At 54.4% G+C, this 13,268-nt stretch overlaps 1 protein-coding gene across 4 annotated transcripts in view; it reads right to left on the reverse strand.

Moving 5' to 3' along the window:
* Window positions 1–637: 637 nt before the first annotated feature.
* Window positions 638–13,268, reverse strand: part of LRFN5 (leucine rich repeat and fibronectin type III domain containing 5) — a 46,644-nt gene continuing 34,013 nt past the window's right edge. For 2 of the 4 annotated variants that reach the window (XM_074869286.1, XM_074869285.1), the window contains exons 2-3: window positions 10,154–11,561; window positions 8,015–9,552 (exon numbers count right to left, since the gene is read on the reverse strand). In XM_074869286.1, the coding sequence (XP_074725387.1) occupies window positions 8,610–9,552; window positions 10,154–11,541 (2,331 nt within the window). In that variant the 5' untranslated portion in view covers window positions 11,542–11,561 and the 3' untranslated portion in view covers window positions 8,015–8,609. Of the gene's footprint in view, window positions 685–2,138; window positions 2,559–8,014; window positions 9,553–10,153; window positions 11,562–13,268 lie in introns of those variants that run through there. The other 2 variants (XR_012629010.1, XM_074869288.1) reach the window with 2 other exon arrangements.

Raw genomic sequence — 13,268 nt, forward strand, 5'->3', positions numbered from 1 at the left:
TTTTATCAGCTGAGATGATTTGCATGATTCTTCAGTAAGTATCCAAGTCCTGGGTCTGTAGAACAGGTCATTTTTGCTTGTTGATATGATGATATTCCTCTAAACTCTTCATGGATGGATGGAATGCTGCTAAGCTGTCCTAGGTAAAGCAGCCCGTCACTGGTGCAGCAGGATTATTCATGCCCATGTCAGACAGCATGCTCTACTCCACAGACCTCCCAGGGTTTATTTCCAAAATTTGATTCACAACTTCGGCAAATTTCGCCACAATGAAAGCTGGATTTCTAACTAACATTGAGCTGACAGGTGGAACTTACTTTGACAATTAATTAAAAGGATATAGAAAGGAATCAGCAAGGGAAAAGCAGCTCTGCTATGTGCACGAAAGCTTGAAATTGGAGCCATTGAATGAGGGTAATAACACGATATTAATGTGAATGAAACCCTGCGAGCTGACACGGTCTGTGCAGCAAGTTTGGAGCGTGTTGGTTTAAAAAGGGTTTCAGCAGCCACACAGGCTAATGCGGGCGTCGAAAGGAAGCGGCAGCCTCTCAGCTCTTCCCGTAACTCACACTCCTGAGGCACGGATTCACTCTGCCTGGCTGTTTCGCAGACCTGAGTGTCATCTGCTTGCTCTCAGAAAGGTCAGTTGTCCTGTAACTTCACCAGGGAAGTCACCAGGGTCTGCAATAAAAGAGACGATGAGGTTGGGGACTCAATTTCCGCTAAACATTTTATTGAAAAGTAGTTTATTTTGGGCTCATCCTCTCCCAGAATTCAAACCCCAATCACACTACATAGTAAGAAAAGGGAAGAGCAGTAAGTGCTGTTATAATCCGCATAAAATCCAGGCTATGTGCAGCACCAGAAAGATCCCTGGTCACACTTTGTGAGAATAAGAGCAATGAGTCCAACTCCTGATCAAAAATCGATGGTTTTTTCCCCTTGGAGTCTCCACGTGGCACGGCATTCCTGTGCACTGGATGAACCACAGACCCTTTACCCCCGGGTTTTGTGGGGCCGGACCAGCACCGAGTTTTCTGCACATGCAGAAGCTGTTGGGTGCTGGTCCCCACCGGCAGGGCTGGTGTCCCCATCACCGACACCTTGGGGTGAACCTGGGCCGCTGCTCTTGGCTCTGCAGCCACCAGAGGAGGAGAGGAAGCCCAAGGGGTGAGGCTCCTGCCGTGGCTCCAGCTCTCCTCCCATGGGCTCTGTCCCAGGGAGATGCTCCTGTCTCTGCTGGTGTGGGCGAACCACAGGCCAGGCCAAGGTCCATCAGCTGCAGAGAGTGGCAGAAGCCACCAGTGGGACCAGTCCCCAGCGTGGGGCACAGTCAGGCCGGGGCAGCCCCGTCTGGGCAGCTCCACCTCCTGCCCTTCGCACAGCCTGTCCCACCGATCATAAATAGTTATACCAGCTCTATCTGTTCTTCGGAAGTTATATTAAAGCTTGTTGATTCGCTGTGGGTTTCGTAGAAGCTATAATTATATCTGTAAGCCATATGGGATTCTTGATGAGGAAGAAAAGAAAAAAACCACAAAACCCCTTGGTGTTGTTTGAGAAGCAAGGCGTGACGGGAAGAGCTGCTGTCGCGCTGGGCTGGCGGCATGGCCGAGGGGGCTGGTGGAGCCGTGGTGGGGTGCAGCCCCAGGCGTGCCCCCGGCTGTCCCCCCGCCCCAAACGTTCCTGTCTTAGGCTGACGCTGCACAGGAGCGAGCGGCACGCCAGCGCCCGGTGCTGGGCCCGTTTCACGGCACTGCCAGCACAAGGTGCTGCAGGAGCTGGTGGTGCCGTAACCCGCCACAGCCCGGTGTCCCCAAGGCGGGCAGGGGCAGGCAGGGTGCTCCCTCCCTGCTCAGAAACCTCACACAGCACCAAGGGGCAAAGCCAGGCGGCTCTCCCGCAGCGCCCGTGGGCTGGGCTGAGGCCAGGCACAGCTCAGTGTGCAGGTAACCCCTGTCATCACCTGCCGCGGTGCCACTGGGTGCGCGGAGCACGGGTGGCACAGGTGGCACACGTGGCGCAGGTGGCGCGGGTGGCACGGGGCCCTTCCGCCCGGGGAAGCCGCACCGTGCACCGAGGGGCACGCCTACCGCCAGGCAAAACCCTCCAGATCAACCAACATGCCCACGCCATCGTAGTAAAACATTTATTTGTTCAGGTGATATAAGCTACCATGTGTACAGTTTGTGAACTCACCACTGGCGACATATAACATGACTCGGGACTGCAGCTGTTGCCACCAGATTTCTCATCATAATTTTTAGTTTTATAAAAAACCTTGGACACCAGAAAAAGGTATTTAGACTTAACATGGTAGATGGGAGATGGGCAATTTGTGAACAGGGGAAGAAAGTTTATCTGATGCAGCCAACCTCGACGGCCTCTTGGCTGCGGCTGCAGCGTCAAGGAAAGGTTTCAGTGGGGTGAGCACGGTGCGGCACATCAATCTTCGGTGAGTTGGAATCGTATTGATTTCTGCCAAGTAAGAACGTCGGTGGCAACGTTTTCGGGGAGCAGAGGAGGGCAGGCGTCCTGCGGATCAGTCCCGGCTTCTGTGCAAAGAGACAAAACAGAGACAGTGAGGGGACCAGGAGCAGGATCCAGCCCTTCCCCACAGCCAAAGCCGACCTGCCATGGGGCAGGAGGCACCAGGAGGTGCTCGGCAGGGCCAGCCCGGGCTCGGCACCGCTCCCACAGCCCTGGGAGCTGCCGCCGGAGCCGCGCCAGGACGGGAGCAGCAGCAGAGCCTGTCAGCCCAGCACCCCGCCGGCTTGGGTGCTGCCAGCCCCGCAGGGCTGGGGTGCAGTCCAGGGAGGCTAAGGGGTTAACGGCACCCAGCGTCACCAGCCTGCAGCTCCCGAGCCAGCACCACTGCTGCTGCTGAAGGGAAAATAAAACTAAGAAAAAAATGCTCCCCAAAGCCCAAAACGGAACCAGTAAAGCTCATTGCTCCAGAATCAGAGAATTTTCCAGTTTTTGGATTTGCTTCTGCCCTTGCTGAGGCCAAGCTTTTTGCCACTGCAGGGATCTCAACTCCTTGCATAGTTTCAGAGGTTTGCACAGAACCAAAAACACCAGAACGGAGCAGCGGACGGGCACGAGTCCAGCACTCGCCTTCGTGAGCTTTGCATGCAAGAGAAAACATCACTGTAGCGAGAACGTGCAGATGTTTAATTGTCCTGCCCTGAGCTCCCACATGGTTCCCATCCAGCCGTGGCACAGGAGACGCCCGTGGGGCAGCTGCTTTTCCCCAGGAGCACTCACCCGCCACCCCGCTGTGCCCGGGCTCTCCCTGCCACCCCGCCACGGCCTCACTTACCTTGGGGAACACAGAGCTGCTGCTGCTGTATGCCAAAACAAACTAGACACCACCCTTTAAATTCATCCTCGGTCTGCTGCGGGTTACGGCTACCGCCTGCCTACAGACTGGCCAAGGCTGGGGTCTGGCGGGGGGGTCCCTGCGTGCCCCCACCATGGGCTGGCTGGTGCTGACACCCCCCTGAGGGCCTCCCGGGGAAACCAAGGGGGCCAGGGCAACAACTCTTACTGGTTTTCCTCATTTCCCTCTCCCAGCGGAAATTTCCCCTGCAGAGATTGCCCAGAGAACACGGCGGGCGTCTCTAGAGAAGCAGCCTGGCACGCACACATAGTGCTGGCAGTCCGGCAGGAAAACCAGCGCGGCGCCAAGCCAGGCACACCAACTTGGTCTCAGCTTCCAGATCTGTGACAGGAACGCTCTCTAAAGTGCAGTGCTTGAAACGACCTGAGGGACACAGCTTGTCCCAGCCCAACAAAAACAGGAGCTTATTTCTGCTCATTTTCATACGGTGTTTCCGATGCGGGGTCTCTCTGCAGCCAGCGATGTGCCACGTCTGCTTTTTTCCCTTTTTAGTTTCCTTCCTTGCAAGCTAAGCTTCCTTCTTTCTACAGCAGCAGCCTTCACACCCGGCTCTTGTGCATAAATCCATTATATTAGAAGTCTACAGTCAGCAAGACCAGTGCAATTTGCCTTTTGTTGGCCTTGTCTTACTGGCGGGTGCAGGTGCTTTGACCACTTCAGCCCCACAAACGTGCACACTTTTGTTTTGTGGATGCCTGTACCGCTGTGAAAACAAGACCACGGCCACATTCAAACCGTAAAAGTCAGCATAGGGTGCGCATGTTCTTATTTACAGAGTTGATTTAATCTGGCATTCCATGCCTAACGCCAGGTACGTGCCCGCAGCCCGCACGGAAGGAACGACACCACTGCTGCCCACGCAGGGGGCTGGTGCCAGCAGGACCCTTCGGTGGGCGCCTGACGCCCAGAGGGACAATGCAGCTCAGGGGGCCACGGCAGCAGCGGGGGCACAGCAATACGGAAGGACCTGTCGAGGGAAGCCCGGGCTGGGCAGGGGTGCTGCGGTGGGTTACGCACCTGCCACGGGCCGCATCCAGGCCCAGACACCCCGACACACAGAAACACATTTGGAAAGGGAAAACGGGGCATCTGTGTTTTCTGCAAGCAGGACCCTAATGACTTTGCCACAGTTTGCTTCCTTTAAACCAGAACTTAGACCAACATTACAATTACTTCCTATGTTACCAGGGGAAAGGCATTTGTGATTCCGTGGCTGTTGTCATTGCTGCTTTAGCAGAGCGACAGCACAGCCCTGGCTGCAAGCAGCACCCTAGACCAGGACAGTAAATGCTCTGGAGCTATGGAATGCCGACAGATGTTGCTGCTCTGCGAGCGGTACCTCCAAGACTCCAGCTCCTCTCGATTAATAGGAGGAGAAGCAATAGTAAGTGATAGCGGCTGTGACCGCTACTTCTGCTGGCTGACTCAATTACTAGGGGAAGAAACGCGCTCCCTCTCTGCACAGAGTGCCCATGGCTCCGGGCACGGCTTTGCAGCGGCATGGGATGGGCCACGCAGCGCCTGGGCGAGGGCTGTCGGCCTTCGCGGCTCGGTGCGGCTCCGCCAGCCCAGGATGCTCTGTGCCAGGTGTCCGCCCGGCTCAGCGACCATGCTCGGGTGCCTCAGGCCCTCCTTGGAGACGCTCCGTGAGGTGCCGAAGCAGTGACCAGCGAGGCCTTCACGCTCCCCTGGAGGCAGGAGCATCCCTGTGCTGCTGGCAGCACACTGCGAGACCCCGGAGGCTTTGCAGCCCGTGGGGACAGGACAAGCCGGCAGCACCTTGGCAGGACCCCCTGGGGCAGGCAGCGTGTCCCCCCGCAGCGGGGCAGGCAGCAGGGCTCCCGGGCCCTTCCCAGCAGCCGCGTCCCCTCTCCCGGGCACGGGACCCATGGTCGTGGCTTTGCAGGTCACTCCTCGATACGTGCGTGGGGCGGGCTGGCAAATGCATGGGAACACGCTGTCAGAAATAAAGCCACATCGGCACCCAGAGCGGAGCAGTACCATATATTCACCATAAAGAACATGCCCAGAACACAAGCAGAAAGGCAGCACAGGAAACAACCAACACAACAAACTCTTCACCCACCAAAGCCCTGCTTCTCCATCCAAACACTGTTTGTAGCAGCCCTCTTCAACACAACACGTATGCTCTGAGAGAAGGATTAGGAAAAGGTGTAAGGGGAAGCATGTGCCAGCAATTTTAATAAGAGTAAACAAATTTCTGAAGTAGTTTCTCCTCCGGTGCAAAAAGCCGCCACCTCCCGGCTAAAGCCCTGGCTACTCTATTTCCCAGAGGCAATGCCCCGCGGGGCAGGCTGGCACCCCCCGGTTCAAGTCGCTGTGAACTCCCGTCCGCAGCCTGGGGTGAAGCCCTGTGGACAGACCAAACCCCCCAACACCCCCAGGGCTGCCCAGGGGCCGGCACCCACCACCCGCAACGGGGGATGCTCCGCTCCAGTTTGTTGACCCCACGCTCCCGGTTCCGAAGCACTGGGAAGCGTTGCAGCTCTGCACTGACCTACCAGCGCTGCTCTGATCAAGGAGTATCCCAGCACTTCTGCCTCAAACTGTTGGCAACCTCTGGTTGTGCAGAACAGAAAGGACAGAGAATTTCCTCCTTCATAAGAATTTCCGCACTTTGACTGAATCAAGCCTGAATAAAGCGAGATGTCCTGCTGCAGGATTACTCCAGTGGAAATGGCAGGTTTCATGCCCAGCACGTTCCAAGGGCCACTCCTCTGCCGAGGAGAGAAAGCTGCACCAGAGCCACCCTCAGCTACCCAGCTCTAACCGCTCCTACGCTATTAGCAGAGAGTTAAATCAAACGCAGGGACATATGCTCCTCCTAAGCTGCTTATACAGATGCACTGCGGACAGAACACTCAGCTTCAGAGTTTAGAAAATGATTCCTTTGAGTAAAAAACTAAAAATATAAAAATAAACGTCCCTAAACCACAAGAAGCTATTAATATTTTAGCACTTTCACAAAACATTAGACACATTTACGTCCAATTTTAGACAACACATAAAGCATTTTCATTTGATGTTTCTAAAATACACAATTAAAACAAACACCTCAGCTGAAAACCTTTAACGCTCTCTCCCACCCAAGCTGTCTGCAGAGAGCAGCCCCTCGCCAGGGCACGGAGGGACTCGTTATTCCCACGCCTGACCGTGCCTCCCCTGTCAGACTACCAGAACACACATCCATCACTGCCTCTGACCGTGCGCTATTTTAATAGCTAGTTTCTGTGTGTGCAGCCCCTTGAGAAGAACACGGACTTCCAGAGAAATCTAAGGAGGGATTTTTTTACTTTTTTTTTTTTTTTAACTTTTCCAGCAGGAAGCAGGCATTCTAATTTTGAGGCTTCGTTTCCTTTTTGGTCTCTGCATTTCCCAAGGAAAGTAAAAGGGCTTTCTAAAAAAGAAACAGCCTCTTCTTTTTATGTCCTTTACACCACCTCCACCCAGATTCTGTTCTTCCAGGACAAGCAGTAAAACCGCCGAGAGCAGCTCACAAAGGCTGAGAGCAGCGGGGCTCGCCCGGGGCCCCCAGCCACGGGCCCTGGGAGGCAGAGACCCGGGGGCTGCGGGGGGACGCTCCCCGCCACAACCTGCTGCCCTGGCTGGAGCCAGCGTGTCCGCAGGCACCTGCTTGGATTCCATCACACTCAAGAACAAGCACACAGGGTGTAAAATTTAACTATTCTGTCACTTTAATGGCCACAAAGCCCATCTCAAACCTATTATTTGTCATCTGAGAATGCACTAATGTTGCAGAGTTAAGCTGTCTCTAATTGGAACATGATGACCATGTGAGTTTAATTAATATTAGACTTTTCTTTAGAACGAGCAGAGCAGCAGAAGCACACCTGCCATCCTCACTACACAGGGTTTTCAGCTGCTCTCACCTATTGCCATATGTTTATGTCCTTACAGAGTGGCCTGAAATTATTCTGTCCCCCCGGCACTGCAATCAATCAACAGGTTGAAGATGAGACCAGCCTCCAGCCCCTTCATCCTGCACGGGGACGGAGGAGAACTGGAACAAACTGCAGAGTTCACAGGAAATACACCCCAAAAGGTCTATGAAAGAAGGAGATGACCATCGTCATTCTGATCAGTCCTCACTGTCGCTGAGCAGGTACGGACCCGCCCGCTCACGCCTCAGTGCAGCAGCGGTGAGGGGAAGGGGACACCCCCCGACGCTGGCTGCCAGGGCGGGGGCCAGCTCCGAAGGCAGAGCAGCCAACCAAGGCTGGCAGGGCTCGGGAGCGACGGGCTCAGCGCCGGTGCCGAGCGGCCACGCGCTTGTCCAGCGTTGGCACCAGGCAAAGCCGCCGCTGCACAGCCCCAGGCTTGGGGCCGGGATGGGGCTGAGGAGGGTGCGCGGCCAGTGTGACCCCGCGCCGCGGCATGGGGTGCTGGGGGCCTCTCGGGTGCTGCTCCACCGGCACCCAGCCCCGCGAGCCGGACCCCAGCAGGAGGAGAGGGACCCCTCACCGGCACCTTCCTCCTCCTCCTCCTCCTCCTCCTCCTCCTCCTCCTCCTCCCGGCCCCCGCGGCCGCGGGCATGGCTCCCGGGCGGGCAGTCACCGCAAGGCTGGCTGGTGTACGGAGTGAATATTTTATTTTACACAACATAACAACACAGCGCTGTTGTTTCTGTACAGCATCTGCCTAAAAACAAAGGCAACACCATTGTCACGGAAAAGAAATATACAGTCTGACCGTTTTAAAAAATACCATTTTACTGATTGATCCAGAAGTGGTTATTTGTTAGCTTGGAGGAAATTTCATTTCCTTTATAAAAGGCTTTTTCTGTGAAAACTCTCTCTTTTGTTTTCTGCTACTGCAGAACCAGGAAGCCAGTCCTAGAGTAGGGAAGGCACTGGTGCTGTTTCATGCTTTTTTTCACCCCTTAATCTTTTTTTTCCTTTTTTTTTTTTTTTTTTTTTAATCTCTGAATGTTGCCTTCGGTTTTGATATTAAATAAAGTCAAATGAAAACTAAACAAAACCCTGTGTGCACTGGGTGGCTTATACAGAACCCCGCATCAACAAGCCATTAATCTGCGAGACAGCAGTGGACTTCCAAATCCAATTCCCCGAGAGAGGGAGTTTCACACAACGTTTGGTGTTTTGTTTTTCATTAAAATAAAAATTAAAATTAAAAAAAAAAAAAAAAGAAAAAAAAAAGCAGGTCACACAGTGCTTTCCAATATCCACTCAGAACTGGAGAAAGTTGCTTTCCGGCTATCCACACCAGAGCTGTCTGACTGGACCAGCATCCCGTTCATGGAGATGCTCCTTTTGGACCGCAATCCGCTGGCACCCCGGGCGCTGCCGGGGCCGCAGGGCTCCGTCAGCTCCCCGCCCAGCGAGAGCCGGCGCTTGGCTCGGGATGTGTCAGCTGGCAAAGTGAGGAACTTACTTGGCTTTGATTGTGCTCTTTTGTACGTGGGGGCCCCTTTGACAGAGTCGGGGGGACGGCTAGCTAACTGCAGGGCAGTGGAGTTATTTCTGTTAGTGTTTTGGGACTCGATGCTGCTGACAGCTTCACTCTGCGGCTCGCTGCTTGGCTTTGGCCCCGGCTTTCGCTTCTGCTTCTGGGAGACAGAAGCGCTGGAAGTCCAGGCGGGAGGCAAAGCGGAGGTAGTGGTGGCCGAGTCCTGGCTGGAGCCGGTCTCCGGCGACTGCGTCGCGCCGTCGCTGGCAGCCTTGCAGCACTGGACGCCCTCTTCGTGCCCGACAGCCTGCTTGGACATCGACTGTGACAGCACCCCGCTGCAGCCCTGGATCTGAGCCCCGTTCGTCTGCGAGTACACGTTGCTGACTTTGGTGGCCTTCTGCTGCCCGTTGTTGTTACACACCTTGTAGCGGATCATGAGGATGATGATGAACACGAGCACGGAGGCCACGATGATCCCGCCGATGATGATAATCATGGTCCCGCCCAGGAACTGGGACTGCATGAAGTGGCAGCGCACATAATCCTGCTCGGTGGTGAACTGCGTGCAGCCCACCACCCTGGTGGCCGTGAGCGAGGTGATCCCGTCGTCATAGATGGCCAGGACACACAGGTCATACACAGTCCCAGCCGCCAGGTTGTTGACCAGGAAGGTTTTGCTTGTGGGAGGTATCATTCTGGGGGAGAAGGAAATCAGCATGAGCCAACCCGGCGGACCTGCGGGCACCTCCCCGCGCCCACCGCAGCCCCCCGGCCGTGGCGAGCATCACCAGGGCTCGGCTCCTCCACTCCGACTCCCCGTCCCCGTGGCAGCACTGCCCCACCTTCGCTGTGGCAGAGCCCCCCAGGAGAGCGGCCACATCAAAAACATAAAAACCCAGCACAGACAGTTCTGAAGGGTGTGACTGTTAGGCCCAGCAGCGCAGAGCCTCTCTGCACCCCGCCAGCATGGGCACTGCCAGAAAGCACTGTGAGGAACGCGCCTGCGGGCACCTTCCTCCCCGTGTTTTCACAAAGCTGAGAGCTTGAAGATCCATTTAACTCATCTAACTCTACAGCCTTTCCGCCAATCAGACTCGTTCAGAGAATCAGAAGTCCATTTGGATTATCTAGAAGTTAACACCATTCAAGGTCATTTCTCTATTTGCAAGTAGAAAAGGGCAGGAGTCCTTCCCCAGGCTCCCACCATCCCCCCGCCGGGGCTGCCGGAGCCAGAGCAGCACGTCTGCGCCCAGCAGCCCGGCCGGGCCCCGCGCGGGCGGGCGGGGGCTGCCTTACCTGTAAACGAGGGAGTCATCGTAAGTACCGTTGTACTGGATTTGGAACATACGTATCCCAGGTATATTCCTCTGAAAATTGAATTTCAGCAGAGCGGTGGAGGACGTTGCTTCCGCAACAACCACCTTCTTATCCTGGCTGACTTTAGTATCCCCATTGCTGCTGCTGGCGTTGGAGCCCGACTTGGTGGAAGTGGAGATATCCGAGGAGCCGGGGTCGGGCTCGTGGATGTGGTTCGTGCTGTTCAGCAAGTGGGGGAGTTTGATTATGTGCAGGTCCACCGTCTGCGTGGCCTCCCCGGCCGGATTGGAAGCAATGCAGGTGAAGGAGCCCGTGTCCTTCACCGTCGTTATAAGGATGTCGAGCGTCCCGTTGTCATACACCACCGACCTCGTGGCATTTGAAATCAGTTTGCCCTCAGGTGAAATCCAGTGAATTGCTGGTTCGGGGTCCCCCCGGGCCTTACACCGCAGTGCTGCCCGCTGCCCCTCCAGCACCCGCAGCTCATGGGTGTGCCGGGTGATGAGAGGAGGCTCGCACAGGAACTCCTCCTCTGGGATCGACCAGAAGTACCGGCCAGACAAGAGCGTGGGAGAAGCGCAGGTCTCCAGGTCATCTTCCCTCGAAAGACGCCTCAGCCACAACAGCTCACAGTTGCAATGCAAAGGGTTCCCACCAAAGCTCAGCGCAAAAGTCGAGGGGCTGATAATTCCTGAGGTTGCCAGTACCTGAGCTCGCTGGAAGAGAGGATCAGGCGGTAGCTTCTGCAGTTTGTTAGACGTGACGTCCAACCTGGTCATCTTGTGGAGGTGGGAGAAGGTCCCCTTAGGAATGTGGTCAATCATGTTGTGGTCTAGACTGAGAGTGTGCAAACTAACCATCTTCTCCACCGCGTCCCAGGGGATGGTTTCCAGATTGTTGTAAGACAAATCCAATTCCTCAAGAGCTAAAACATCATCGAAAGCTGTGGAAGAAATTAAAGTCAGCTGGTTGTTGTTAAGTATCAAGTGATGAAGATTGGAGAGTCCACTGAACATGTCATTAGTGATCTTAGTCAATCGGTTGCTGTTCAAATGCAAAGCCCGCAAATTGCGCAAGTCGGCAAACGCGTGAGGTGTGATAAAACTGATTGTATTCCTGGACAGCGTCAGGTCCACCAGGCTGGTCATATTGGCAAAGTCTTTCCTTTTAATGTTTGTAACAAAGTTGTCTGCCAGCCGTAACTCCACAGTCCTCCTGTCAATGTTGGGAGGAACAAATAAGAGCCCTTTCTTGGCACAAAGGGTGGCAAGGTTCGGAGACAAAATCTGACAGACACAGCGCTTCGGGCAGATCTGAGCTCTCACCGCTACGCCAATGAACAGCAGAAACAAAAGCAGTTTTTCCATTGTAGATCAGATTCAAGAGCCTGTAAGGGAGAGCAAACGTCTGTTAGTCTCTGCAAGATAAGCCAATGACATAATAAAAAATCAAAGACAAACTGTCTGTGGTTAATCATGAAACTGAGGTTCAGGTAACGGTGTGTCATCCTTGTTTTGTCACCTGACGTCTCTATCATTCCCCGTATCCTGACACAAGAGCTCCTACACTACCTTCTGGAAGAGCAACTGAGGGAGAGGAACGTTTGCACACAGGCACACATACACCCAGACACTTATATACAAATGACAAAGCAATTTGGAGGCAGCTGGTGGCAGCTGGTGCCTCTCGGGCCCCTCCTGCTCTTGCTCATCCCGGCCGTGCAGCGCACCTCCGCTCCAGGCCTCGGCTTCCCCACGGGTGCTCCTGACCCCGTGCCCTGGAGTCACTTCGCCTTAATGCCACTTATGTACTGAAAATGAAGGATGTTTCACGTGGGCTTTACTTGCTGAGCTAAAACTCTCAGCGGCCTCTAAATCATGGCAATTCAATGGGTTTATAGCCACCTCCACCGAACATTTAAGCTCTTAATGCTATTTTCAGAATAAACTCAGAAGGAGCTAATTTTATGTCATTCAAAACCCAAAAATGCAAATAAAACAAAAAAAAAAAAATACCCACACCAAGAAAAGCCCCCACAACAACAGGGATCTAAATAAAAATGGAACGTGGGCTAATTTTAGCTCATCACTGTTTTCCTGGCTGCCACAGCCAGCAGCGCCGCACTCTTCTCCCAGAAAGCCTGACAGTTCAATTAGCCTTATCTCTTACAGTGCCAGATCCAGGATCCTCCCAGAGTATGGAAACAAGGCAGATAACAACCGTGCCCACACCAGCTAAATGAAATCATCTATCAGTGACTAGGGGAGAAGCTCCGCGGGAGCTGCGGCACCGCACAGCCCTGCGTCAGCGTCCCCCCAGCGCAGGCGGGCAGTGGGACGGCGGAGGCTCCTCTGCCAAGGCGGTGGCAGCAGGGAGCACCGTCCTGCGGAAAAGCACCTCCGTGTCCCAGAGGAGACTTGTGTGGCCGTAAGCAACGGCACCCAGAGGAGCTCCACATCGGAGGTGAAGCGCTCAGCTCCCTCTGGGACTGGTGAAATTTTACGCGTACAGATCGGATTACTCACCAGCACCTCAGAAATGTACTAACGAAGCTCATCTAAAATAAAATAAAGCTTCACCGCTAGCCATAAGCAGGAGTCTTGTATCGTCATGAATATTTAAAGACATTTAATATCAGAATGATAATTACTGCTCCCGTTGTCCAGCCCGTCCCTAACCCATCCCCAGCACCATGCAAACTAAGAGCAGCCAACAAGTTGCAGAAACGATGAGTGCAAACACCAGCCTCTAAACCCTGCCCTTCAGCACTCTCAGTTTATTCTTTTCCTGATACTTCTGGGGACTGTAGGTTTTCGTGACTACTGGCTCCAACCCTTGAGTTCCCACTGGAAAAAAAAAAACGAGGATGCTACTGTGGCCTTCAACGGAGCATGCTACCACGGGCACGGCCTGTCGCTGCTGCAGCGCTGGGAACCGGCACCATAGCCATCCCCCTCACTGCCACCGCGCGCTGTAGCAGGAAGCAAACTTCCCAGGCAGCCTTCAAACGTTTTCTGGATTCAGTTTCGCCCATCCCGTGCCAGCACTGCAGGTCGGGGCAGTCCTGCCATTGAAACGGACTTGGAGGAGAACG

The sequence above is a fragment of the Strix uralensis genome, chromosome 4 (assembly GCF_047716275.1).
Source record: "Strix uralensis isolate ZFMK-TIS-50842 chromosome 4, bStrUra1, whole genome shotgun sequence".
Taxonomy (NCBI): Eukaryota; Metazoa; Chordata; class Aves; order Strigiformes; family Strigidae; genus Strix; species Strix uralensis.